The sequence below is a fragment of the Tiliqua scincoides genome, chromosome 1 (assembly GCF_035046505.1).
Source record: "Tiliqua scincoides isolate rTilSci1 chromosome 1, rTilSci1.hap2, whole genome shotgun sequence".
Classification (NCBI taxonomy): Eukaryota; Metazoa; Chordata; class Lepidosauria; order Squamata; family Scincidae; genus Tiliqua; species Tiliqua scincoides.
The window spans coordinates 5,039,520-5,065,770 of record NC_089821.1 but is presented as its reverse complement, the minus strand read 5'-3'; the positions used below and the strand labels follow the sequence as shown (position 1 = coordinate 5,065,770).

Here is a 26,251-nt window from a genome sequence, read left to right as displayed (position 1 = left end):
TACTCAGAAGCAAGTCCTGCTGTGGTCAATGGGGCTTCCTCCCAGGTGAGTGGACAGGACTGCAGCCTCAGGGCCCGATCCTGTGCGTGTCTACTCAGAAGCAAGCCCCACTGTAGTCAATGGGGCTTACTCCCAGTCGTGTGGCAGGAGGGCAGCCTCGGGACCCGAGCCTGTGCGCGTCTACTCAGAAGCAAGTCCCTTTACAGTCAATGGGCTTACTCCCAGTTGTGTGGCAGGAGGGCAGCCTCAGGGCCCGATCCCGTGCGTGTCTACTCAGAAGCAAGCCCCACTGTAGTCAATGGGGCTTACTCCCAGTCGTGTGGCAGGAGGGCAGCCTCGGGGCCCGAGCCTGTGCGCGTCTACTCAGAAGCAAGTCCCTTTACAGTCAATGGGGCTTACTCCCAGTCGTGTGGCAGGAGGGCAGCCTCGGGGCCCGATCCTGTGCGCGTCTACTCAGAAGCAAGTCCCGCTGTAGTCAATGGGCTTACTCCCAGTTGTGCGGCAGGAGGGCAGCCTCGGGGCCCGATCCCGTGCGCGTTTTACTCAGAAGCAAGTCCCGCTGTGGTCAATGGGGCTTCCTCGCAGGTGAGTGGACAGGACTGCCGCCTCGGGGCCCGATCCCGTGCGTGTCTACTCAGAAGCAAGTCCCGCTGTGGTCCCTGGGGCTTCCTCCCAGGTGGGTGGACAGGGGCCCGATCCTGCGCGCGCCTCCGCAGCAGCCAGTGGGCGTGGCGGGGGCGGCCTCCGCGCGTCTCCTCAGAAGCGCGCGCCGCGGCAGCGCAGGGCCTTCCTGGGGCCGCTTCCTTCCTTCCTTCCTTCCGGGGCGGCGCGCGCTCCGCGCCGGAGCGACAGGCGCCGCGAGCCCCGCCCGCCGCCAGCGCCACGTCTCCTCGGCGGGGCGCGGGAAGATGGCGGGCGGCATCCGCGACAAGCAGAGCGGTGAGTGGGGCGGGCGCCCGAGGGGCAGGCCCGGCAGGCCCTCCCTCGCCCGCCCGGGGCGGGGGCTCCCTCCTCCGTCGCACGGGCTCGCTCCGAGCAGAGCAGGCGCCTCCGAGGCCCTCCTGGCCGAGCCGGCTGGAGGGGAGAGCGGCGGCGGGCTCGCTCCTCTGCGGCGCCGGCGTGGGCTGCGAGCCGCCCGGCCAGGGGGCCGCTCCTGGAGCAGGCCTGCGCGGGGCGGCGCTGCTCCGCCGGGAGGAGGCCCCGTTGCCCCTCCTGGGCCTTCTCTGGGCGGGCGGCAACGCAGCCGGGCTCGCCCACCGACCAGCCCCACTCACCCCCGGCTGGCTTCCCCAAGCGGGCGCGCTGCCCTCCAGTCCACACTTACCTGAGAGTAAGCCCGTTTGCTCTAGTGGGCCTTCCTGGATAGACGGGGATGGACCTGGGCGAGAAGTTCTCCCAGCATTCCTGAGTGCTTCCGAACCCCCCCCTTTTGAAAAAAACTTCTGCTACATTTATATCCTGCGTTTCCACCAAGGCAGTGGACAGAGCCGCTGACGCTGCAAAATAAATCGGTGCATCTCCCAAAGTATGTGTCTATACATATATATAATTGTATATAATGTGTGTATTTATATATGTATAGACACACACATATGGACACACACGAACGCAGATAGACAGACACAAACACACACAGATAGATAGACACACACACAGATAGATGGACACAAATACACACACACAGCACCAGTGGCACAGCTAGAGGGGGTGCAAAGCACTAAGTTTTGCAGGAAGCCCCACTGCAGCATGCAAGCAGCCCCTTGCATTGAGAGGAATGAGAATTGCCCCTAATGAGAGGAAGGTGGCAATTCTGCCCCTCACAGTGAATTTGCATATAAAGAGTATGACTCCATGTGACAGCATGTGAATGGTTAAATCTGCCCTCCTGCCTCATCAGCTTGGTTGTTGTGGGAAGTTTCTACAGTCTTGTTTGAAGGTACAAGAATCAATGCTTTACAAGGCACAGGAGAGGTCCATTCCCCCCCCCCCACTGTATCCTATGTGGAAAGTGCAAGCTTTACCCAAATCAGCACTTCCAAGTTTTACCCATGGCCTTTAATATCTTTCACTAGCGTGGGAGTGTTTTGCCTAGAATGGGAATGATTGTAATGCACTAGCAGCATTCTCGCAGCTGAACTGCCACCTCAAAACAAGCTGTAGCCCACAGATATGCCTATTTATCCAGGTCATGGTATGTCACAGAGAGCCAAAGTTACGTACTGAAGGTGCTTTCCTCGCAAGAAATAAGTTTAGTCTGGCAGAACAAGTGGGATGGTTCAAGAGAGCAGCCCTTAATTCATATCAAACAGAAATGTAATACATTTGCAGTCACTGTGTCAAATATGCTGTCAGGAAGTTCAGAAGCAGAATTCAGACTTCCATTTTCATTACAAGTGTATTTCATCCTGGTTACATCACAGTGGGGAAAAAGAGCTGTTCAGACCCATCAGTGTGTTTTTTGTCCCACTGTGCAACATTTGTCACATATCTGCACTGACTATTGCCCATTCACTCAGTTTAGAGATATCCTTTTGGAGCTTTTTATAGTGAGTGGTGGTATCCTTTGGTGCAGCAGTGCATCTTCATTGGAAGCTCCTTCCATGAATGGAAGGAGAGTTGCATTCATGCAGGGGATCCTTGTGTACATGAAATGTTCCTTCCTTTCATAGGCTCGATGTTGCCCAGTCTGCTTGCGTTTTCATTATGTTAAATAATATGATGTCATCTGCAAGCTTGATGACATTGCTATCCCCTGCCCAAATCATTTGTGAAATCAAATAGTACCAGTCTTAGTACAGGTTCTATTTGCTGTTTACTACTCGGCATTGTGAAAACTTTCCATTTATACCATCTACTTTTTTGTTTTTTAATCAGTTACTCGCATGTCCTCTTATTTCATGACTAAGGGCACAGTCCTAACCCCTTATGTCAGTGCTTTCCAGCACTGGCATAGCGGTGCCAGTGGGACGTGTGCTGCATCCTGCAGTTGGGTGTCACTCACGGAGGCCTCCTCAAAGTAAGGGAATTTTTGTTCCCTTACCTCGGAGCTGCATTGCCCTTGTGTCAGTGCTGACATAAGGGGTTAGGATTGCGCCCTATTTTAGTCAGTGTTTTGACAATTGACAGGGCACACCACACTGCTGGTGAGGGACTCAAATCCCCAGATGGCCTACTAATAAATTACCATTTCCCAAAATCTCATGGCACACCTGCAGACCATTTGTGGCACAGCAGTTAAAAGCAGCTGCTTTAGACTATCAAATGGTACAGTCTTGACCTTCACTCCCCATGAAGTTGTTTCATACAGTTCTTGAACTGTCTTCCCTAGTTCCATGACTGAGTATGAGCAGATCTTATTGTAAACCCTTGAACATGGGTCTCTATAAAGAAGCCTAACCTGAGTCAGACACTCAGAGGTCTTGTGTGGGACTGAATGAGAAAATTGCTAATTAAGTCTGTTGTGTATTTTTTCAGTGTCTGACAAAGAGTGCCATGTAGCAATGGCAAATCCTGTTAGTGGACAGATGTGATCTGTTCTTTGTCTGTTGGAATGCATACAGAGGAACACTGTGGACAGTATTTGTCAAAAGCACATGCCCAGGTTGCTGTCAGGATTTTGGCACATGATGTTGACTAAGTCCTTTTCAGCCTTTAAGAGCACCGCAGTCAAGGTGTTGAATGTAGAAAGGAACAGTTCCCCCAATATATTTGCCTGAAATGTTGTATCATGCTGTTATAAGCCATTCAACAAAAGATGCATCCCATACTAGAGCTATTGGGGCCAGGGTCTTATCAGTTGTCATTTTATCTCTGACCATAATGATATTAAGTGTTTGCTTAGCACTTTTTAATCATGCAAAGGGATTTACATTGCATTATCTTGATGTAATGCTACAACAGTCCTGTAAGATAAGTATTACTTTATCCATATTGCAGCAGGGGAACTGAGGCTGAGAGGGAATGGTTTGCCTAAGACAATCCAATGAGTTCATGACAGAGGCAACAAGATTTAAGAAGGTCGTGATTGAAACTAAGGGACCAGTCCTATCCAACTTTCCAGTGCTGATGCAGCTGTGCCAACATGGCATGCGCTTCATCCTGCAGAGCTGGGGCAGTCAGGAAACCCTCCTCAAGGTAAGATAACATTTATTCCCTTACCTGGAGGCCACATTGACTCTGGAAAGTTGGATTGGGCCCTAAGTGTCCTAGGCGGTAGGCTTCTGCAGCTGTCTGTCTCCAGTTCTCTGTATACACCAGGCCTAATATTTCCAACCCTGCAAGGTCTCAGATTAGTTTTGTTACACATGTTTTGAGAGAGATTGTGTTGTAATATAGCAAGGGCATCACCCCATATAGTGCTACCCTGTCTATAGTAAGTTGAAAAGCTATGTATCAGGACATTTTAAACAGCCACACATTCTCACAGTTATTTAAGATCATGGACACTGTGACTGTAAAAGAAAAAGTAAAACAATACTAATATTAATTGAACACTTTTATCTCCTCTGCAGTTGCTCTGAAGCGTATGTTGAATTTTAATGTGCCACCTGTTAAAAACAGTACAGGTGAACCAGTATGGAAAGTAAGTCAATCTAAACATCTGTTTTACCTCCACTGCACTTTGTATTTTCAAGTAAACTTCCTTGCTCTGTGTTGAAAATAACAATTTGTAGACCTGTTGTGAGTTCTGTAGAACTGTGCAAAGAATTGCTCTGTGGCTGTAAAAGCCCCAGCACTTGGTTGAGAAGTAAATGTACTTAAGTGACTGGGAAAGAATTTCTATAATTTGGCTCAGCAGAAGTATGTTAACATGTGAGACTTTACTTCTGGCTCTTTCAGGTCTGTTTTGTTGCAAAAACACACTTTTAGCTGCTTAATAATAGTGAAGTACCAGGACACAAAGCTGCTAAAGAATTCAAACCATTTTGAAATAATTGGTAGTTGTACAGGAGCAACCTTTGACAGAAATGCACATATTAAACATCCTAGAATTACATACTGATATATTAATATGTATTTTTTGTGTTGCAGGTTCTCATTTACGACAGATTTGGTCAAGATATAATATCTCCATTGCTGTCAGTGAAAGAATTAAGAGATATGGGTATTACTTTGCATCTGTGCGTATGTTATGTATATATGTATTCAAATTTTTATTTAATATGTTGTTTGAAAAAGCTTGTGTGATTTCATAGTTGCATGGCACATATCCCAAGCCACCAGTTAGGTGTCTTACTGATCAGTATAGGAAAATCAAAAGGATTGCCACTATGCTCAGGGACAGCATATGCTCTGTTGTAAAGAGCAAACACCGATATCCACCAATCTCTATAGAATCTATAGATTCGTTACAATGCTTATAAAATAAAGAGAAGGCTCTGAAGATAGTTCGTAACTTTGCAATATCTTTTCAAGGCATATTGAACACGTTTGAAATATTCTTGATAGTACGAGGGTCGCCCAGAAAGTAATGCACCACATTTTTTTCTTCAACAATTATTTATTGAACACAATGAAACTTACACACAAGAAAGAATGATGTTTCTTCTACACTCCCTATTTTTCCACATAATCTCTGTCCAGTTCTATGGCCTTCCTCCAGCGAGACACAAGGGCATGTATGCCCTGTCGGTACCACTCCTTGTTCTGGTCACAAAGCCATTTCTGCACTGTGCGAATCACCTCTTTGTCATCCTCAAAATGTCTTCCGCGAATGGCATCCTTTAATGGCCCAAACAAGTGGAAGTCTAAGGGAGCTAGGTCAGGGCTGTAGGGTGGATGGGGTAACACAGTCCAACCCTGTTTAGTGATGTGTTCCGAAGTCCTCAAACTTGTGTGAGGCCAAGCGTTATCATGTTGAATCAAACATTCACCTGGGTTGTTATGGCGCCAAAGTCGCTGGAAGCGCTTCTTGAGTTTGGTTCATGTCTTCACATAAGCTTCAGAATTAACGGTGCTGCCTCTTGGCATCACATCAATGAGTATGACGCCCTCACAGTCCCAAAACACAGTGATATGACCTTACCGGCAGAAGCAGTTGCTTTGAATTTTTTCTTCTGTGGAGATTGAGGATGACGCCATTCCATCGACTGTCGTTTTGTTTCGGGCTCAAAATGGTGAACCCAGGTTTCATCACCTGTCACAATCCTGGACAAGAACGCTTCCCCCTCATCTTCAAAACGTTTCAGCAACTCAGAAGAAATGTTTTTTCTGAGAGATTTGTGGTCCACCGTAAGACAGTGCGGAACCCAACGTGCACACACTTTTGAGTAATCAAGAGCACGGATGATTGCATCCACACTTCCTTTGCTGATTGACAGCTTCAGCGCCAACTGCCTAGTTGTTATGCGTCGGTCCTCGTGAATGAGCACATCAGCAAGCTGCGTCTTGTCAGGTGTGACAGCCGTGGATGGCCGCCCCGAACGCTGCAAATCTTGGAGCTCTGCCGAACTGCCTTCTAATGGCCTCGCCCTCTGTGCCCAGCAACTAACCGTACTTCTGTCAACTGCAGATTCTCCATAAACTGTACACAAACGTTTGTGAATGTTCCCAACAGTTTCTTTCTCCGCAGTGAGAAATTCAATGACGACACGCTGCTTGTAACGTACATCACTTACAGACGCCATTTCGAAACACTGCTCCAGCTTCGCTATCTGTCTGAAGAAACCAAAAATTTGTGTGCGCACTCCTGAAAATTCAAATAATGTGTATCTAAAGTTTCGTATTCGTACCATTACTGTAGGCTGAGAAAAAAAATATGGTGCATTACTTTCTGGGCGACCCTCGTACATTGTTCCTGGTTCAGAGTAATCTGTAAATTGTGTACATATGTACCCCCATATCCACAAGGGTTCTTTTTTGGACCCCCCTCAGCGTGGATACCTCAAATCCATGGATACCAGGAATGCACTTTTAAAAGGAAGAGAAAGTAAGGAAAAAAGCTAAAAATAGCTATGCCTATCCTTGTGCAGTGTAACAGCTGGGTTTGAAGGGCTCCAGGCAATCTTCTGAGCAACATTCTGGGGCCTGTACATAACATTGCAACCAAGGTCTTATTTTATTGGGATGTATCTGTATGCTGACTGAGTGAAGCTATTCATAAATGATGTTATTTTACCTCCAGTCTTCTACACTCTGACCGGGACCCCATTCCAGATGTTCCAGCAATATATTTTGTAATGCCAACTGAAGAAAATGTTGACAGGCTGTGCCAGGTACTTTATCTTTTATCAGTGTCTGATTATTTTTATTAACTTTATTTCTACCCCGCCTTTCCCCCCAAAGGGACCCAATGTAAGGGCTAAATAATTCAGAACTCAAAAGAAAATTGGGCTTGGTCTGCCAGGTGCAGGTCGTGCTTGGGATAGGTGACAGCTTCATGGATGTTGGGTCTGTCGCTTTGCCTGGACAGTGGTGAGTGCTGAACAGCAGTAGTAAATGTCCTATCAAGTGTTAAACAGCTTCAGCAGCACACGTTGTTTCTCTCCACTTCTTAGAAAGCACTCTTTCAACACTCTTGTAAATGTTCTATCAAGCGTTAAACAGCTTCAGCTGCACACATTGTTTCTCTCCACTTCTTAGAAAGCACTCTTTCAATACTCTTCATAGATGGGGGGAGGGGAGCAGATGTCCTAGCAGATGCTAGAAATAGTACAGGTGTGTAGTCCTATATGATTTTCCCCCATCCCTTCATGCACTTGTAAAATGTATCTGTATCAGGTGCCAGAAGCTGGTTCACTTGCCTTTTTCTGTAAAAGTCAGAAATCAACACTGCTCTGAATCTTAAGAGCGCATTCAGATACAGTTTCACATTTAAAAAATAAAGAATTCTTCCGGGTATATAACAATTTAAACTTCTTCCCTCAGTCAGGTGAACTGGCCAGACAGAGCTTAGCGCTAATTTTACTGGCAGAGCCTCAAGTTTCATAAACTTTTCATAATTGGACCAGGCAGTAGCGAGATCAGTGCAGGTGGCAGTTTGAAAACAGCTGCTGTTGTTGGTACACTTCTTTTAGTACCTTTTTTAGTCCCTTATCACCTATTATATCAGATGCAGTCCTACAGTGTGAGCCAGCCATGGGACAAGTGACCTTTTCTGCAATCCCAGAGACACACATTAAGCAATGTTAATACCAACTTTAAATAAAAATCATGTATTAAATATGAGCAACACTAACTCTGTAGTAAAGTCTTTATTTTTAAAGTATTCTTGTATGCTTAAAACCTCTAGTGTGTTGACTTTCTTCTTTTTCTTTTTTCCTTTGCAGGATCTTAGAAATCAGCTTTATGAATCATATTATTTAAACTTTATTTCTGCTATTTCAAGAAGTAAGCTGGAAGATATTGCAAATGCTGCTCTGGGTGCCAGTGCAGTAACACAAGTGGCTAAGGTACAGTATGTCAATGCCAGTTTCATCACTGTAGGAGTCTCTGTTATTTTCACATGAACCACTTAGAGTGAAGTGAATGGCTGAGCTATGACATAATTTAAAGAGGACCACAGATGTCTCTGAAGAAAATGCATTTGAGCACACTGAAAAACTGTCCAAAAATATCTTTTCATGGCATTTTTATTTGTGTATTCTGTAGGCAAGCAACTTACACCATGAATGTGTTTCCATGATTTTAAAAAGTAGTTGCACTATATAGCTCTGACACTCGGCTTTCTCTTCAAAATGTGTAACATTTCCTATTTCAAATTGAGCTCCAGGCATGCGCCTCTTAACAACATACCACATAGATGACATTGGTCAAAGCACACTAAAGATGCTCTGAATGAGTCAGCAAGGTCTCGCATAGCCTCCAGCAGAGTGTCTGTTGACACAACAGACAGGCTCTTAATGCAGAGAAGAGGCAATCTATCTCCAGTAGCCTGTGCAGTCAGCTAGTGTCTGGCAGGCAGTGTCTGTTCACACAACAAAGGCAATAGTTTGGGCTGAATGTTCACTTAATGACCTAGTTGCATAACAGAGATAATATAATGTATCAGATAATATTGTTAGGTGATCAGATAATGTATCAGATAAAATTAAGTGACTCACAGCTATATTTGTTAAATGTGCATTTCAGTACTGCTGTACTTGTTAAAGTTTAAGAAAGTTTACACGAAATCATTCAAGCAACTTGGGCGGCTTTATCCCTCTGTAACGTCAGTGAAGGGCACATTTTTAACCCTTCTGAATAAACAGGTTTGTATGTCGCCCCTCTCCAAAGGCAGTTTACATTTTATAATGATGGAATTTGAATTTCCATACTTCTTGAATTTCTTTTCAGAAGTAAGTCAATTAACTTCAATGAAACTTACTCCAAGGTAATTGGGTATAGAATTACTGCCTAAATCCTATGTTTGCTTATCTGGGAGATAGTTACAATGAATTCAGTGAACTTACTCCTAATTATACATGTATACAATTATGCAGAGATTTGTATAAAAAGAATGGAGAGATTGGCATGGTCAAGTATCAGCTGTTCCATTCTTTTACAGCTATATAGCTAACCAAAGAATGAATTGAGCTGATAGTACAGCTTCCTATTTGTGATGCTTTATGTGCTTTGGAAGCCACTTTGGTGCCCATCTGGCAGAAAAGCGGGGTAAAAAGTGAATAAAAATAACAGCTAACTACAGGTATTTTCTAATATGTATCTGCATTCATTGTAGTCAATAAAAATTGATATTATCACTTTTTACTAAATCTAAACAGGACTACTAAATCTAAACAGAACAGCTACATATTGTTCTTAGTAATGATTAATTTGTCTTGATTTATAGGTTTTTGACCAATATCTCAATTTCATTACTTTGGAAGATGATATGTTTGTACTGTGCAATCAAAATAAAGAGCTTGTTTCCTATCGTGGTAGGTAGATTATGTTAAAAGTAATTATTTTATTTAATGTCTAGTATTTCAGTAAATAAAACAGTGTGTAACGTAACTCAGCCCATGTATACAAATGTTTTAATACTATTGAGGAACTTTACTACCAAAGAGTGCATAATTCTAAAGGAATTTTTCCACAAGTGCCATTAATCCTTGATTCATTGTTTGTTCATAATTGACAGGATAATAGTGAATGACTGCAATCCTATACCCATCTACCTGGGAGTAAGTCCCATTAAACACAATGGGGCTTACTTCTGAGCAGTCATGCATAGGATTGTGGTGTCAGAAAGTAAATTCTGCCTACATTTACTGCTATCTAGCCAAATAATCATTTTGTTCCCTCATAGTACCAGAATATTAGATGAAGTTTTCACATTGGGGCAAGAAGCATAAATTAAGCATCTCAATTTATTTGTGTCTTGTAATGCTAACATTAATGACTTCAGAACTCTGGTTAGTGTATCAATTATGATTATTTGAGTTATTTTCCCGTTTCATATTTTAGCCATTAACAGGCCAGATATAACAGATACGGAAATGGAGACCATTATGGATACAATTGTTGACAGCCTTTTCTGTTTTTTTGTTACACTCGGTAAGTGTAAGGATATTTTTAAATTACATTTTTGTAAGGAAAGTATTGCAAAGGAAAATCACAGAATTACTTCATCTATTTGTTGTCTAAGGAAGGAAGAGGGATAAGCAGAAATCTTCTCATAAAGGCCCCTTGTAGTATTCCCTTCTCTGCCTGAATTCCCTCCCCCCACATACACCTTTTTATATTTAATCATGTTGTCACATTACATTTGCACTGATGTTAACCCTGCTCATGCTCACCTTTTTCCAGAGCATTAAATCATGGTTTAAAATTGTTTCAAAGTTAACTGTGCTTGAAGTTCACATTGGTGCCAGGGTTGTATTGCCCTATAAGTTAATGTTGAAAAGTGAAGAAAGGGGAGAATTCACATGGAAGAGCAAAAATGGGAGTACTGTATATGAGCACACAGCAAAGAGACTGTGAATACGTTTAGATGAAGTTATTTTGTCTAAATCTGCAACTTAGCCATGACTTTGATGATCCAGCATTAGCTGTGACATTTTAGAATGCAGCTTCAGAAATGAGTATCAGTGATTTGAAGCTTTCGCTGAATGAGTAATACCGTGTATCAGGTCTTCCTCAGGGTGTGTTTCTTTTTTAATAATTTGGGGGAATTTATAATTTAAAAAATTATAAATTTTTTTATAATTTGATGTCTTTGTAACATCTCATTGACCAGCTTGCCATCTTTGGCTTAAGGGAATTTCTGAGCCTATTTTTATTTAAAAATTATAATATTTTGTTTAAATATAACTAATAATGTCTAATGTTTAATATTTAGGACGTGCATTCTAATATAGTCAGACAATACATATTGCTCATCTACCTTAAAATACATTTTTGAATTTTATAATGCATTTACTCAAGTTCAACTTTTATTTATTAACAGGAGCAATTCCAATAATCAGATGTTCAAAAGGAACAGCAGCAGAAATGGTGGCAGTGGTAAATTGTGAAATATCCCTAATTAATTAATTGAAGTAAATGTGATGACAGATATAAAGTTTTGTTACTGAACAGAAAAGCAGTTTTTTTTAGAAGAGACAAGACTGTTATATAAGACCACATCGTCTTGATACTATCACATGCATGTCTTAAGATGATAACGCCAAGAAAGTTTCCGTTTATCAAGTCTTTAATGTACATGCAAGCTCTGTTGGTGAAGTGATAGTGATTATCTTGATCTCTTCCAATCTGATTGAGCAGCCCTGAGGAAAGCTCAGGACTGCCCTTGAAGAGTATTCAGAAACTGGAATGTAATAGCTAGGGCGCTTTGAGGAACTCATCAGTTGGGGCACTTTACATCAGTATTTTGCAAGCTCAATTGGTTTCCAGTATGTTTCCAAGTTCAGTTGAAGCTGCTAGCCAGATATTACTTGTAAAAGCCTATGTGACTTGGGACCTGGGTACCTGAGTAGACATGCATAGGATTGCACTGTTAGAGGTGCATGCCATTCAGTAAAATAATTCCTGGTTGGCATAACCAGATAAAATAAAGGTTACTGAAAAAGAAATTGTATGTTTGTAAAATAAATTTTATAAAGAAACCAGCTGACAATGTAAAACCTTTTGTAAAGTGCATAAAATAATTATTTATTAGGTTGGATCCAGAGTTGCATGAGTGGAAGTTACCTGGCATAACAGAGCTTTCCCACTTTATTCCCTGGAACCTCTCAGGCCTCTCTTGAGGCCTGAGAGAATAGGAGGCCTCTTGAGGGGGATAGGAAGTCCGGTTGTGTGTGAATTTGGGCTCATACCAGTCTGACCCCAGTCATTACCCAAATGTAATGGATTGGAGGCTGTTTCACAGTAGTGGAGGAAGACTTTGTTGCCTTGTTTAAAAAAATTAAAGGGTCACACATACACTAGTATTGAAGGCGTGTGAGCATGCATCCTTAAAAGGGAGAAAAATGCGAAGAAGAAAGGGGTCTAAAATGGTTGAGCATTCCGTATGTTTCTCATTGGCAGTGTCATAGACACCATCCAACCCGTACTTGACAACCAGGCAATCACATCAATAATAATAGAAAATTTTGCTGGGCAGAGAATTATGTATAAAAGACAACATTAAATTGTGGTTTGAGCACTAGAAAATGTGTTTTCCCAGCAGTTAACAGAACTAAATGCATTGGCTATGCCTGTGTTTCCCTCCTATTCTTGCTGTCTTGCCTTGCTTCTTATTTTCCATCTTTGTCTTGTATATATTGAGGGGAGACCCACAAATTCAGCTCTCTTTTTTTTGGTAGCTGCTTTGATACATGTTGTACTATAACTTTTTCAGAAACTAGATAAGAAACTCCGAGAGAACCTCAGAGATGCCAGAAACAGCCTTTTCACAGGTGACACCCTTGGGGCTGGACAATTCAGGTATCAACATCTGGTTGGCTATTTCAAAGCCCTGTATATAAGCAAGAAGCATGTCATATTTCTCACTAGCTTCCTTCTCATTTCTGTTTTTGTAACAGTAGCACAAGTGCAGTAGTGCTCACTCAAGGGATCTTCCTTCCTGATTCTCTCTGCTAGAGTGCCTTGAACCTCCCCAAAGCTCATCCTGAGGTTCGAGGGATCTTGGGAGATGGTGTAGGATGTTATCTCTTTAAGGATAAGACACTCTCTCTCCCCCCACCACCTGCCACTCAGTTGTGGTGATTGTGGATGCTCAGGGAGCTGCAGGATGGAGTAGGAAGATAGCTTGAGTGAGTGCCGTTGCACTGATATTACGTCTTGCGTTATAACCTTTTATATAACCTTTTATATTAAAACTAAAGTATTAAACTTTCTAGAAAAAAAATTGAATATTCAGCAATAGTTTTAATTGTTTTGCCTACTTTATCCCAAGATTTAAACATAAAGACTGTATTCAGGCATATCACAAAACCATGGTTTCTGCTTACCATAATTCACAACCCTTACTGTGGTTTGAGTGTTCAGACATATAAAGCAAACCATGGCTTAGAGTTACATGTCTGCTTTTTTCTTCCGTCTCTTCGAGATTTGGCTTCATAAGGCCTGTCTCCGTGCTAGAGCAAACCTGAGGCCGAGTCCTAACTGTGTTTTGTCAATGGACTACCACTTCAAACATAATGGGAACCCATTCATTAGCACAAAGTGAGGTTTGTAGACCAGCTTCAACCCAGATCTTAAAACCTGATTTGTCAGCTCGAAAGAAATCATAATTTATGAGCTGGCTTTGTGATCGGATGTAATGAGAAATCATGATTTTGTGTTATGTCTTTATGTGAACTTAGAATCTTGTAATCTGCGCAGTGCATTATAAGATTTGTCAGTTCAGTGTGGAAAGATAAACAAGTCACATGATTTAAGAAACTGGCATTATCTGAAAAGCATCATATTTCATGATAAACATTCTGTAGATGCTATTGTAGTCATTGAAATCTTCCAAGTATGTAGGTGGCACAGAAAGTGTTAACCAAGTATTTTGATTTACAGTTTCCAGAGACCTCTTTTAGTACTTGTTGACAGAAATATAGATTTGGCAACTCCTCTACACCACACTTGGACCTACCAGGCCTTAGTGCATGATGTACTGGTAAGAAAAAGTTTTTAAAAATAATGTTCTTTATTTTTTCCTTATGGCCAGCACCATAATGCAGAACTTTAATACAGTACAATCCACTTAAAATCAAGCATAGTTTTTAGCAGATTGCTGCTTAAATCAGCTAAACCCAAATTCTTCCCCAGTAATGAATATGGAAATACTGAAGGATGTGCCAATCAGCCATCAAATTGGGCTATTACGTTATATCCCTGAGTATATATGTAATCATAGTCCAGCCTACATGTATGCTCTTGCAGTATCAATTTAGTGCACAAAAAGATTACTAGCAAGCATGCATTACTAACAAGTGGAGCAGGAGGGAAGTGGGATCAGTGGAGCTGTATGCTGAACTCTGTGTCAGGCCAGAAGGCCCAGCATGGAGACTCACAAGTCTGCACTGGCAAAATAGCCAGCGCAGACTTGAGAAGCCCCATTGTGGGGCTTGGGGCTTTCCCGGGGGTAGGGGACAAAAGTCCCCTTCCCCAAGAAGACCTGTGGCTGCTTCCTGGTACCTGTGGGTTACAGCGGTAGCCACTTTGGTGCCGCTACTCCTGCGGGCACCAAGGAGGGCAGGATTGGGATGTCAGTCAGCTTAACTATTGAGTTAGGGCCGCTATAGGATTCCCTCTCACACAACACCAGAACCAGGGAACATCCACTAAAATTGGGAGAGTTAGGGCAGACAAAATAAAATATTTCTTTACTCAGCGTGTAGTTAGTCTGTGGAACTCCTTACCACAGGATGTGGTGATGGCATCTGGCCTAGATACCTTTAAAAGGGGACTGAACAAATTTGTGGAGGAAAAGTCCATCACAGGTTACAAGTATGTGCAATCTCCTGATTTTAGGCTACCTCAGAATTACCAGATGCAGGAGGTCACCAGGATGCAGGTCTATTGGGCTCATTTTGGCGTAGCATAGGATATAAATTCTTTACTAAATGAAGAGAGAAACTTTGCAACATTCTTCATCTTTATCTGTCTTTTTCTGCTATTCATGCCAATTCTTAACTACAAAAACAATTATTTAGCTATCATGGTTTTGTTGGTTTGTTTGGCCATTTCATGCTACATCCAAATAATATCTCTTTGTTTTGAGCCTCTATATGATGCTTTGCTTTCTCTCTTTTTTCTTTACATGTCAGAACAATAAATATTGTATTAAAAATTAAAATATCATTGAGAACCACAAGGTGGTGTAGATGTTTCACATTAAGGAATATCAAAAAATAAGAAGCCTTCAGGAAGGCAAGAATGTAATACTCTAACTAGCCAGAAAAAATTAGAAATGTGAATCTACTATAATAAGAAAAGCATTTTGGTATAGTATGACTCATTAAAATATAATTTTGTTTGGTAGTTGTTGAAGTTAGTAGTTGTTGAAATTGCTTCCTGGCCCCCAGGATCTATTTTCAGTAGCCTATCAAAGCAGTTGTCTCAATGCTTGATGCACATTTTTGTGTTCCATAAGTTATGCTAACACAAATAATATTGGCATAAAATTATTGGGGGTGACTGGGGGTGACAGGGTTGTCCTATTTTAACAGGACAATAAAACCATTTAGTGAAAACATATTTAATTTTTTCTTTTTTTTGTAAGAATTCCTTGGGAAACTAAAGCAGAGTGACCATTCTTGACTTACTACTTTCCCTTCTGTTTTAAGTGTCAGCTGATAAAAGATGTGGTAGCTAAATTCAGTGCATTCAACCAGTTTATGCTTTAATTCAGCCATTTTCAGTCTTTTTCAGCTCGAGGCACACTGACAAGGCTCACTACCAGTTTTTTACTTACATTAAATTACTACATTACAGTTAATCTTGAATTAATAAATTTAATACAATTAAATCATTACATGACAAAAAAATTGACAAGAAGCATGGAGAGGGAAGTATATGTGGTTTCTGAAAAGGAGGAAAAATTCTTTGTTGAAATTCTTATCAAAAGTGCCAGAAAGTGTTGGCAAAGACAGGGCAGGTTGATCACATAGTGGGTGAGGAGCAGTGAGGAGAAATGATTGAAACAAGTGCAGGATTAAACTGGGGGTGGGGGGGAGAGAATGTGAGGCAGTGATTCTGTATCTTTGGTAGGTGCGGACAGGTGAGGGGAGGGACAGTAAGAGAGTTGCTAACTGTGATTGTGATATTTGGGGGGGGGGAAATATTCCTGGGAAAGGGGGTGGGGTGGGGGAGAAGAGGAGAGAGAAGGGCCAATTGCCTGCTTGTGTATTTGAGGAAAAAAGAGTGCAACCAAAAACCCAATCCTATGCATGCCTGCTCAGAAGTAAGCCCCATTATAGTCAATGGGGCTTACTCCCAGGAAAGTGTAGATAGGATTGTGGCCCAGCGCCCTTCCTCTAAAAGCACCAAAGTGCAGGGAGGGTCGCTTTGGGGAGTTGCAGGCAAACTGGCCAGGAAAAGGGACTTTCAGGGACTCTGAAACCTGAGGTTGGGGGCCTCAGCAGACTCGCTCGCTATGTACCTGCTTGCCTGCTTCTGGCTCCCTCTTCTCACTCACTCCACAGCTCCCACCTCCTGGCTCCTCCAGGCTTCTCTTGTTGGCCAGTCAGCATGCAGGCAGGCAGCAAGCTCCTTCATGCCCAACCCTATGCATGTCTACTCAGAAGTAAGCCCTATAGTAGCCAACGGGGCTTACTCCCAGGAAAGTGAGGATCAGGTTGCAGCCTGAGTTGTGCTCAGTAGCAGGAGTGAGCTCCAAGTGGATTCTTCAGCTGCTGCGTGGGATGCTGAAAGCAGCCGCTTCTCCCGCACACAGCTGCTGCCTGCCTCCTCTGATCCTGCGGCACACCTGAGGCACCCTTGCGGCACACCAGTGTGCCACGTCACAGCGGTTGAAAACCGCTACTTTGATTGATTAATCATCTGACTTTTAATTGGTAGATAATTTAAATCAGTTTTTAATGAAGTTAGGTAAAAATTTGCAATACAGACATACTAAAAATTGAAACTTTAGTAAACACAGTGTAACTGTTGCTGATTCCATCTACAAAATCCTCAAAAATCTACAAAATCATTTACAAAATTATTCCAAAATTCAAAATCCTAACTTTTTGAACAGTAGTCCATGAATACTTGTCGCTGTGTTCACTGGAACAGCGTTCTGTGTAGCTGTGTTCACTGTGTTCAATGGTATAGAGCAGCTTCCTATGTTCCTAATTTTTTAAGGCACATTTGTGATATGGAAGTTGCATTTCATGAAGATGTAGACCAGGGTTGTCCAAAGTTTTTGGCTGGAGGGCCACATCATCTCTCTGACACTGTGTTGGGGGCCGGGGCAAAAAAAAGAATTAATTTACATTTAAAATTTGCATAAGTTTGCATAAATGAATACATTAAAGATGAACTTATATGAATGGATGAAGGTCTTGCAATAGCTCAAGGCCTATAAAAGGCCTTGCACAAAGCAAGGCTGGCCTTTCCTTTGCTGCCTTTGTTGCATCACAGACATGAAACAGCAAGCAGTGGAGGGAGCCCACAGTTCAGGTGAGGCTGAATAGTTGTCCTCACGCTGAGAGCAGTTGTGTCAGGCCAGTGCGGGCTCCAGTAAATCTCCAGAGGGCCAGAAGCTCATTGGAGACTGGGGGCTCCTTGAGGGCCGCATTGAGAAACCTTGAGGGCCGCATGTGGCCCCAGGGCCGGGGTTTGGGCACCCCTGATGTAGACATTTAATCAAAAATAAGTACTGTTGAAGTGAAACAGAGTTGCTAAGTGGCCAGTGCAGGTATAATCCTCTTTTCTCTTTAAGACTAGTGGGCAAGTTGTGGGATTATGTGCTCACTGCCTTTCCTTCCCTTTGTGAATCACTGTGCTTCAGTGTTATGTATAGCTAGTGTTAATCACAATTATTAGCACATGCTTGGAGATATGTCAGATACAGCATTTAAAAACCAGGCTGTGTTCAGAGTATCTCAGGCTTGTATTAAATATTCTTAATGTAGTTCAGATGTGACTGTGATCCAAAGATTTTTAAAATGCCATGCGAGAAAAGAGAAATCATTATAACAGTCAAGCTGGTATTATCTCTTACCCAACCCTACACAGAGTGGTAGTCACATGTCTAAGAAAACAATTTCAAGAAAATGTATGTTGTTTAAACTGACAGTAGCTATTAAGCTTTCTGAAATCAGAAACTCTCTAAGCTAAGTTTTACAATGTAGTTGTTGGTTAAAAATGTTTGCTGGGTGACTTTTAAAGCAGAACTTATAAGGTATTACAGAACTGTTCAGGGATTTAGGAAAAACATAATTTTAACTTCAAAAGTGATAATATTCTGAAAAATTATGACTGATCCTTCATAAAATTAATGTAGTTTATTTTAAGTTATTCCACCCCTTTTCTAGATGTCTTAAATTGTAATTGAAAAACAGTTACCATGGTGATAATTACATAAATTTAACTTTCATATAAATCAGTTTTTGTTTTCCTTGCAACTGCTGGACTCCAGGGAGATTGCGGCATGCTGAATTGAATGCCATTTCAACCACAAATTTATAGTACTTCATCTGTTTAGGTAATAACAGTACCATTTCTGTTGCTGAACAGGTTGATCTGTGGAGGCTCGCATTTTTCTGATCACTTAGACGTAGTGACAGGTTATGTTCTGTGAAAGTACAAAAAATATTTTGCTTATCCTCGGGAGGGTAGACATTTCCACAACTTTGATGCACGCTGATCTAAATAAGCTCTTGTAAAGACAGGAACAGAAGAGTTGGGTCTCCCATACCCAATCTTTTTTTCTGCCACTCCCCTGTAAGTATCTGTTTGACCCTCTTTCTAGTATTGGTGTAGTCCAGTTTTTCTCAACCGGTGGTACTCAAGGTGGTGTCCGGTGGTATTCATGGGACCCCCAGGAAAAAAAAACCCCCCGGCTGGCAGCGAAACCAGCAATGCAATGTGACAAGCAGCAGTAGGAGGCTCGGCTGGAACAGCAGATCTCCAGAGTGTGCTTTTTGCACACTCAAAAAGTCCTCCCATCCACCCTGAGCTTCTTACTAGTGTTTGTCACTTTCTCAGTCTGGAAGTAACTGGTGATCACATCATCAGCAGTTACTTTTGGTGGTACTTCCAATAGGTGGACATGTGAAGTTGTACAGCAGGGGAACAAATGTTGACAGGCAGTGGTGTAATCTGTTGATGGAACTCCTTATTCCTCCCCCACCCTTTTACCCTTACGGCATGCCTGTTGTATCACGTGCTTGCAGTTTACAGCATACCTTTTCTGAAAAATATATTTAAATGAAGTTGAACCATGATCACTATCCCTGTAAGGAGAGAGAATGTTTGAAATAGAAAGAACCTCCCGTCCCTTGTTAAACATACTTAGACACAAATACAAAAAGAACATTTTCAAAAGTCAGGAGTTGTTTATGTAATGCCATCATTGTGCATATTGCTTTGAGAGTCCCTTGCTCCAGCTTACGGTTTAGATTTTAGCAGCATTTGGCCTTGATGCCTTTAAAAGAGGATTAGACAAATTTCTGGAGGAAATGTCCATCAAAGGTTACAAGCCATGATGGATATGTCCAACCTCCTACTCCTAGAAGTAGGCTACTCCAGAATGCCAGGTGCAGGGGAGTGGCACGAGGATGCAGGTCTTTTGTTGTCTTGTGTGCTGCCTGGTGGACCACTGGTGGATACACCTGGTGGATCCAGAAAGCTGGACTGGATGAGCATTTGGCCTGATCAAGCAGAGCTCTTCCTATGTAGGGTAGGGAAAGGAAGAACAAAGTAGAAGCGGCACAGGTAGTAATAGAGAAGGGTGATTATTTGCCCCAGAAAAGCATCATAAATAGAAGGCATTGCTGGTAGAATGAGAGTTCTAAAATGAAATTACTTTAGAATGTACTGTTCCATTAAAGTATGTTTTGCATGTTCTTTGAATCAAAACCAGCTAAACAAAAACTGTTCAAAACAAATGTTTTAATAGCAGTAAGGAAAATCTTTGTAATCTTCCCTGCAAAATATGATTAATGACAATCAGCTCTATTAATGGACATGTTCCAGAGGGAGCAGCAGGAGAAGTGGTGCTTCAGAGCAAAAAACATTGTATTCAAGGTTGCCTCACATGCACTATGATTAGTATGACGGTGGTACTGAAATGTATGTGGATGATTAGTATCTGAGTATTGATGCAGAAACGGTGTAAAACTACATTTTTGCATATACTCTCCACATTGTTTGGCATGCAGTTATACTTTCTGTTACCAACACTAACATGTTTTGAATGATAGGTCAAAAGTTTGGTGGGGTTTGAGTGGAAGACGGTCTTGGTCATAGATTTGAATAGAATACATTTTGTTCCCTGTTTCCCATGTAAATCAGATCAAACCCACCAATAGCAAAGTTTTTTAATTATAGTCAGTCTGGACAAAATAGCATACAAATATACAACTACAGCTGTGTGGGGGTTGCGTAGGATACAGTTTTCTTGCATACAAGTCTGCTGTGACTCTTCCATTTTGACCTGTATCTAGGAAAACACAGCTGTAAGAACAACTGCTCAGTGACAAATTATGTTTAGTTTGAGAACTGCACTGGCAGCTGCCGGATCAACTGTGGCCTTTGGTGAGATGTCATTTTGGACTTAATGGTAGACAAATAAAGGGGAAGGTGCGTGCCACTCCACTTGGGGATGTGTATGAGAGAGCAGCTTTGTGGGCAGAGGAACCCCCCCTTTGTCTCTTCTGTATACTTTTTCAATCTATCCCTATGCTGTGTCCCACATGATGGAGACTGCAGTCTGAACAAAGTGGCTCCGGGGAGGAGAGAAAGTTGGAATGGACAAAAAGCACCATTCCTTGGTGCTAAGGTCCTTACCTCTCTCAGCTGTTCAGTTCCTTAACACATGCACGCACGCACGCACGCACGCACGCACGGACAAAAAGCACCATTCCTTGGTGCTAAGGTCCTTACCTTTCTCAGCTGTTCAGTTCCTTAACACACACACACACACACAGTTGTTCCAGGCACTTTAAGCATTTACAAAACAGAGCAGGGAAGGAGTTAAGATTAAGAGGCTTCTGCAGAAGGTTGGCAGAAGCATCATCGCAAATAACATATTTTGAAGATGTGGCAATTGGCCAGAGCAAAAAGCTAGTATCTGTTTTTAAGCCTTCATAGGAGAAATTGATTTTCAAACCGAGAAATTGAAGGCAGTTAAATTGAAGGCTTAAACTGTCTCATTTAATTAAAAGTTTGGCGCATTTTTTTTTTGCTTTGCAAATTCAAAATCATTCTCAATATAAGAGTTTTGCTGTTTGTCAGTTTTTTTTGTATCAGAAATATTTTGCTTTCTGGTCCTGACCAGCACCTGAAAATGTTTAATTGATAACTCTTTTATAGGATTTTCATTTGAACAGAGTTATTCTGGAAGAGTCTTCTGGAATGGAAAATTCCCCAGCAGGAGCTAGACCAAAGAAAAAAAATAAAAAGTCATATGATTTAACTGCAGCAGATAAATTTTGGCAAAAACATAAAGGCAGGTAAGCAGAATATTTTAAATAAACTACCACACTTTCAATTTACATAGTATTAGTAATTATAAGATATATATATATATATATATAATTCATTTCAAATAGAGGAAAAAGATTGTTTTTAATAATGCAATTTTAGACATGTACACCATGTAACTGTCTTGATTTCTTTAGCCCTTTCCCAGAGGTAGCAGAGTCTGTTCAGCAAGAACTAGAATCTTACAGAACTCAAGAAGATGAGGTCAAAAGGCTTAAAAGTATAATGGTAAGACTTGTTTATCTCTGCTCTAGTTATATTCTTGGACTTTATACTGTGCTTTGGCAGTATTGACACTTTAAAAGTGTACTGGCTATAAAATGTTGGCAATGCCAAATTGTCTGACACTTTTCCCTCTCACAACAGATTTTGAGTGAGATGAAATATCCCTTAGATTCATACATTTATCACTTGACGCTATTTGAAGGGAATTGTCAAACTTGCAGATACCTTCATTAGCAATGTATATGGCACTACACATGTGCCAATGAAACTTGGCTTGCTGATACTCTAGAATGAGTACAAGGAATAACTTATTTTCTTCCCAAGGAATAAAACATTTGTGGTCCAGCATAAATGAGCAAAGGAAAAATTGTCAGTTTTGTTGAGATTAATGCCTTGGGTAGCTTTGTGGGACAGGCAAAGACTCGAAAGTGATCCTAGGCGCTAGAGAAGATAAGAGGCAAGATGACTAAAATAAGGATGCAGAATAGACAATGGAATGAAAAGAACCTGAGGGTAGATGAATGGAGAAGAGTAGAGTTGGGAACTGAGAAGTAGTTCACAAAAACAAACTCTCAGAGCTTAAAGACCAGATGCAGCTGCGAGTGGGGGGGGGGGGTAAATTGCCCTTTGGGGAGATAAAGTAGGGTAGAAATTTATTGTAAAAAATGAAAAAGTCAAAATAGGCAGTGAACTTGCAAGTAGAAATACAATGGGCGTTAGGCAAGTGTTGAAAAAAGGAGAACTTAGGGCTGATGCAGAACTTCACGTAAGTTTTGGGGGCAGAAGTGCTTGCAGGAAGAAAATAGGCAGGAAAACGGAGTTTAGGAAACTGAGGAGCCAGTAAGGAAAGCGCTTATAAGGTCTGGGAGTTTAGATCTTACCAAGAATGCACAAGAATGATGCACAGCTCATGGCAGAGCATCGGCATTGCTTGCCGAATACTGGGGAAGACCCCATCTGATAACCTGGAATGCTGTCACTAGTCACTGTAGGAATTTACCTTTAACCTTTAATTTAATTTACCTTGGGTTCACGCCAAGATATCTGTTTTTTGTTGATAACTCCCAGAAGCAGCAGGCTTACTCGATGGCTAGATGTAATATATAATAATAATAACAGTATTTATATACCGCTTTTCCCATCAAACATCTTCAAAGCCTGATTTGAAGGTTGAGGAAATGTGGCTAAATGTTGTTCTTGAAATACAAAGGACCTTGAGACTGTGACCCATATACTTTTGCATTGTCCTTGGTATAAAGATCTGTGACAAACATATTTATTTCTGTACTTATTCCATCTTTCTATGAATAAGTACATCTTTCACAGTCTGTTAGCAACTTGTGCGATCAACAGCTAATTATCTATAATGAGTTATTCAAAGTTAGTTGTGGACAGTGTTGGGAGAGCTAGTGTTGGGACTAACTGAGAGTTAGTGTTGGGAGAGTTGGGACACACAGAAGAAAATATTTCTTTACCCAGTGTGTAATTAGTTTGTGCAACTCTTTGCCACAGGAAGTAGTGATGGCATCTTGCCTGGATGCCTTTAAGAGGGGGTTGGACAAATTTCTGGAGGAAAAGTTCATTACGGGTTACAAGTCGTAGTAGGTATGTGCAAGCTCTTGGTTTTAGAGGCAGGCTGCCTCTGATTGCCAGATGCAGGGGAAGACACTGCGACACAGATTGTGTCTGTTGTCTTGTGTGCTTCCTGGGGCTTTTGGGGGGCCACTGTGAGATACAGGAAGTTGGACTAGATGGGCCTTTGGCCTGATCCAGCAGGGATGTTCTTATGCTAGTAATGACTGGATCTCAGAAGGCAACGTGAGGACTTGCCTACTGTGCAATATATTAAATGTAAAAGACAGACTGCATGGCTTGTTAGAGTTTCTCATATTGAGTTGTCTTTTCTCTGAGCTATGACTGTACGTAAGTACTCATTTTATGCCAATAAAGGTCAAGTAAAGTAAAGTAAAGTCACTGTAGGCAGTGCTGAACTAATAGAACTAGCCCTCATACTCTATAGAAAGTACCCTCAAATGTTCATAGAAGGGACTGTACATCCATCTCCAGTCTTTCAATATGTCTTGCCATCTTTTTGGGTTTGGCAGAGAGTTTGCCAGAGTTGACATTCGTCACTGTGATAGTGGTAACTAGAGACCATGATATCATATTACAACCACAGATGTGTTGCAGATATGCCACAAGAGAATTCTGAAAACTTGGTATAATTCTCTGACACCAGTTGGCCATGTGCTAGCTCTTCCTTTGAAACCTGTATAAAATTAATCAGGGGTGGTTCTCATATGCAAATTAACTCAATACTCTGTTTGGCAGTGCTGCTATTGTTCTGTTTGTATGGCCATTACTTTTTGACATTAATTTTTTCCTCAGGGACTAGAAGGTGAAGATGAAGGAGCAATAAGTATGCTTTCTGATAACACAGCTAAACTCACTTCAGCAGTTAGGTAAGTATAGTAATGAAGCACTCTAACTGCTTGGGGAAAGCTTATCATTAATCAGGAGTCTTCTTTATTCAGTTGCATTGTTTATCCTGCCTTGGTCCCTTTGGGGAGAAAGGCAGGATAAAAATACTGTAAGCAAGCAAATAAATAAGGACTCTTGCTTGAATTCCCAAGGTATGCTGCATTTTAGAAAGAAATGTAAAACAATTATTTAAAACTCACATAATGTTAGTATGATCTTCACTGATGTGAAGCAACTCTGGTCTCTGATTATGATTTAAGAACACTGAAATGGAATCTCTATCATTCATTTATATTCTGCAGAATGTGGTGAGCTGAAAAATATTTTTCATACTCAGTGTCTTGATGCTAGACTGCAGCTGAAGCATCAGAAACACTATGGTTCTGGTTTAATGTATTTTTCTATTATTGACTATTTTCCAGATTACTTTCAAAACAGTTTGCTTTCGTAGTACTGAGTGTAGAATTGGATTGGAATTTGCAATGTGGCCAGTTTCTTTAATTTGTGATTTTTTTCAGCTCTCTTCCAGAGCTTCTGGAAAAGAAGAGACTTATAGATCTTCATACAAATGTGGCAACAGCTGTTCTGGAGCACATAAAGGTAGGAAAAAATATCACATCTTAAAAGATGCAAAGTGGTGTTTAACCACAAAATAGCTAAACCAAACTCATTTTAAAAGAGTAAAAAAATAAAACACAACAGTAGTGGAGATTCCTTATTCATTGTGTTCAGGTTAAAATGCCTGATAGAATTTTTAAAAAAATCTTTAAAGAACACTTAAAATGAATTAATGAAGTGGCCTGTTGGGCTTCCCTGGGAAGATTGTTCTCAAAATTTGTTGACCACCATTGAAAAGACCCTGATCTGTAGTTTGGAGATCAACACAGTGAGCTACGATCCAGTTCAAATTTCTTATCTGGCACAAAAGTACTAGGTAACCTTAGGCAAAGTGCTATCTCTTGGCTTCACAGTCCACCTGCAATACTGGCCTAGCTTTCAGGGTGGCAATAAGAATTGCTGAGATATGAAATGGTTAGAATGAAGATGAGATTCTCGGGACTGAGAGATGCAACAATTCCGTGTTGGAATCCAGGTTTCACTATTCAAAGCATAATTTGCTCTTCAGCTGCTGTTATAGTTGCTATGTAGACAAATGCTCTGCACTTCTGGGGGTGTACAATGCAACTGAAAGCTGCAGCAGCTTATATTTTGATCCAAAACAAATATGAAACTCATTGTAGTTTTTTTCCTCTAACCCAGGAATCAATAGTTTTGAGCTCATGATCTGCCAGATAATAATCTGATCTTTTGAAGAGGGGAAAAAGGGAAGGGGGTAAACACTTGGGCAAGAGGCCAGACGAGTATATTTTGCTGCTGTTAAATCATGTATACCTAATCCAGTCGCCTTTCTTCCACTGCTTTTCTGAAAAGATCCTATCAGTTCTTGTGAATAACTTCATTGAGAATAATCGCGTTTGGCTGAATTTTGAACTTCTGTGGCCACCAGCCGTCCAAGCTGTATAACCCAAAGTAATACCAGGGATTAAGTTTGCTTTTTGCGATCTCTAATACAATAATCAGTATGGTAGTTTTTATTTTAATCGGCAACTTTTAAAATCATTTTTATCTGAACTCAATAGCTAAATATTTTTCCTGGAGTATGTGACATATGGAATACTATATGACACCTTAGATAACAGAATAATATTTCCTTAGCAACTAAAGGCAATAGGTAAAGTTGAGTCATTAGTTAATGCCCTATTTGTTACCTCCCTTTTCTGGGAAAGTGGTGGCAGGTCAGCCGTAGCAGGATTTTACATTGGACGTCACACAAATTCCAAGCCAGGATGTGGTTTGAAAATACTTGCCTATTTGGCTGCCAAAGCACGGAAGTGCTTCCTGAATTGGATGCTTTTGACACTGCAGAATAAATTGAGTGCTCCTTTTCTTGTCTCAAGATGGAAGATCCTTGGAGAGT

At 41.4% G+C, this 26,251-nt stretch overlaps 1 protein-coding gene across 3 annotated transcripts in view; it reads left to right on the top strand.

The window, feature by feature from the left end:
• Positions 1 to 833: 833 nt before the first annotated feature.
• Positions 834 to 26,251, top strand: part of SCFD1 (sec1 family domain containing 1) — a 40,440-nt gene continuing 15,022 nt past the window's right edge. Inside the window, exons 1-14 of one of the 3 annotated variants that reach the window (XM_066631011.1) lie at positions 834 to 939; positions 4,512 to 4,582; positions 5,032 to 5,120; positions 7,124 to 7,214; positions 8,268 to 8,390; positions 9,770 to 9,857; positions 10,387 to 10,476; positions 11,369 to 11,424; positions 12,761 to 12,846; positions 13,930 to 14,029; positions 21,397 to 21,536; positions 21,705 to 21,795; positions 24,181 to 24,254; positions 24,792 to 24,873. In XM_066631011.1, coding sequence (XP_066487108.1) covers positions 909 to 939; positions 4,512 to 4,582; positions 5,032 to 5,120; positions 7,124 to 7,214; positions 8,268 to 8,390; positions 9,770 to 9,857; positions 10,387 to 10,476; positions 11,369 to 11,424; positions 12,761 to 12,846; positions 13,930 to 14,029; positions 21,397 to 21,536; positions 21,705 to 21,795; positions 24,181 to 24,254; positions 24,792 to 24,873 — 1,212 coding nt within the window. In that variant the 5' untranslated portion in view covers positions 834 to 908. Of the gene's footprint in view, positions 940 to 4,005; positions 4,135 to 4,511; positions 4,583 to 5,031; positions 5,121 to 7,123; positions 7,215 to 8,267; positions 8,391 to 9,769; positions 9,858 to 10,386; positions 10,477 to 11,368; positions 11,425 to 12,760; positions 12,847 to 13,929; positions 14,030 to 21,396; positions 21,537 to 21,704; positions 21,796 to 24,180; positions 24,255 to 24,791; positions 24,874 to 26,251 lie in introns of those variants that run through there. The other 2 variants (XM_066631027.1, XM_066631020.1) reach the window with 2 other exon arrangements.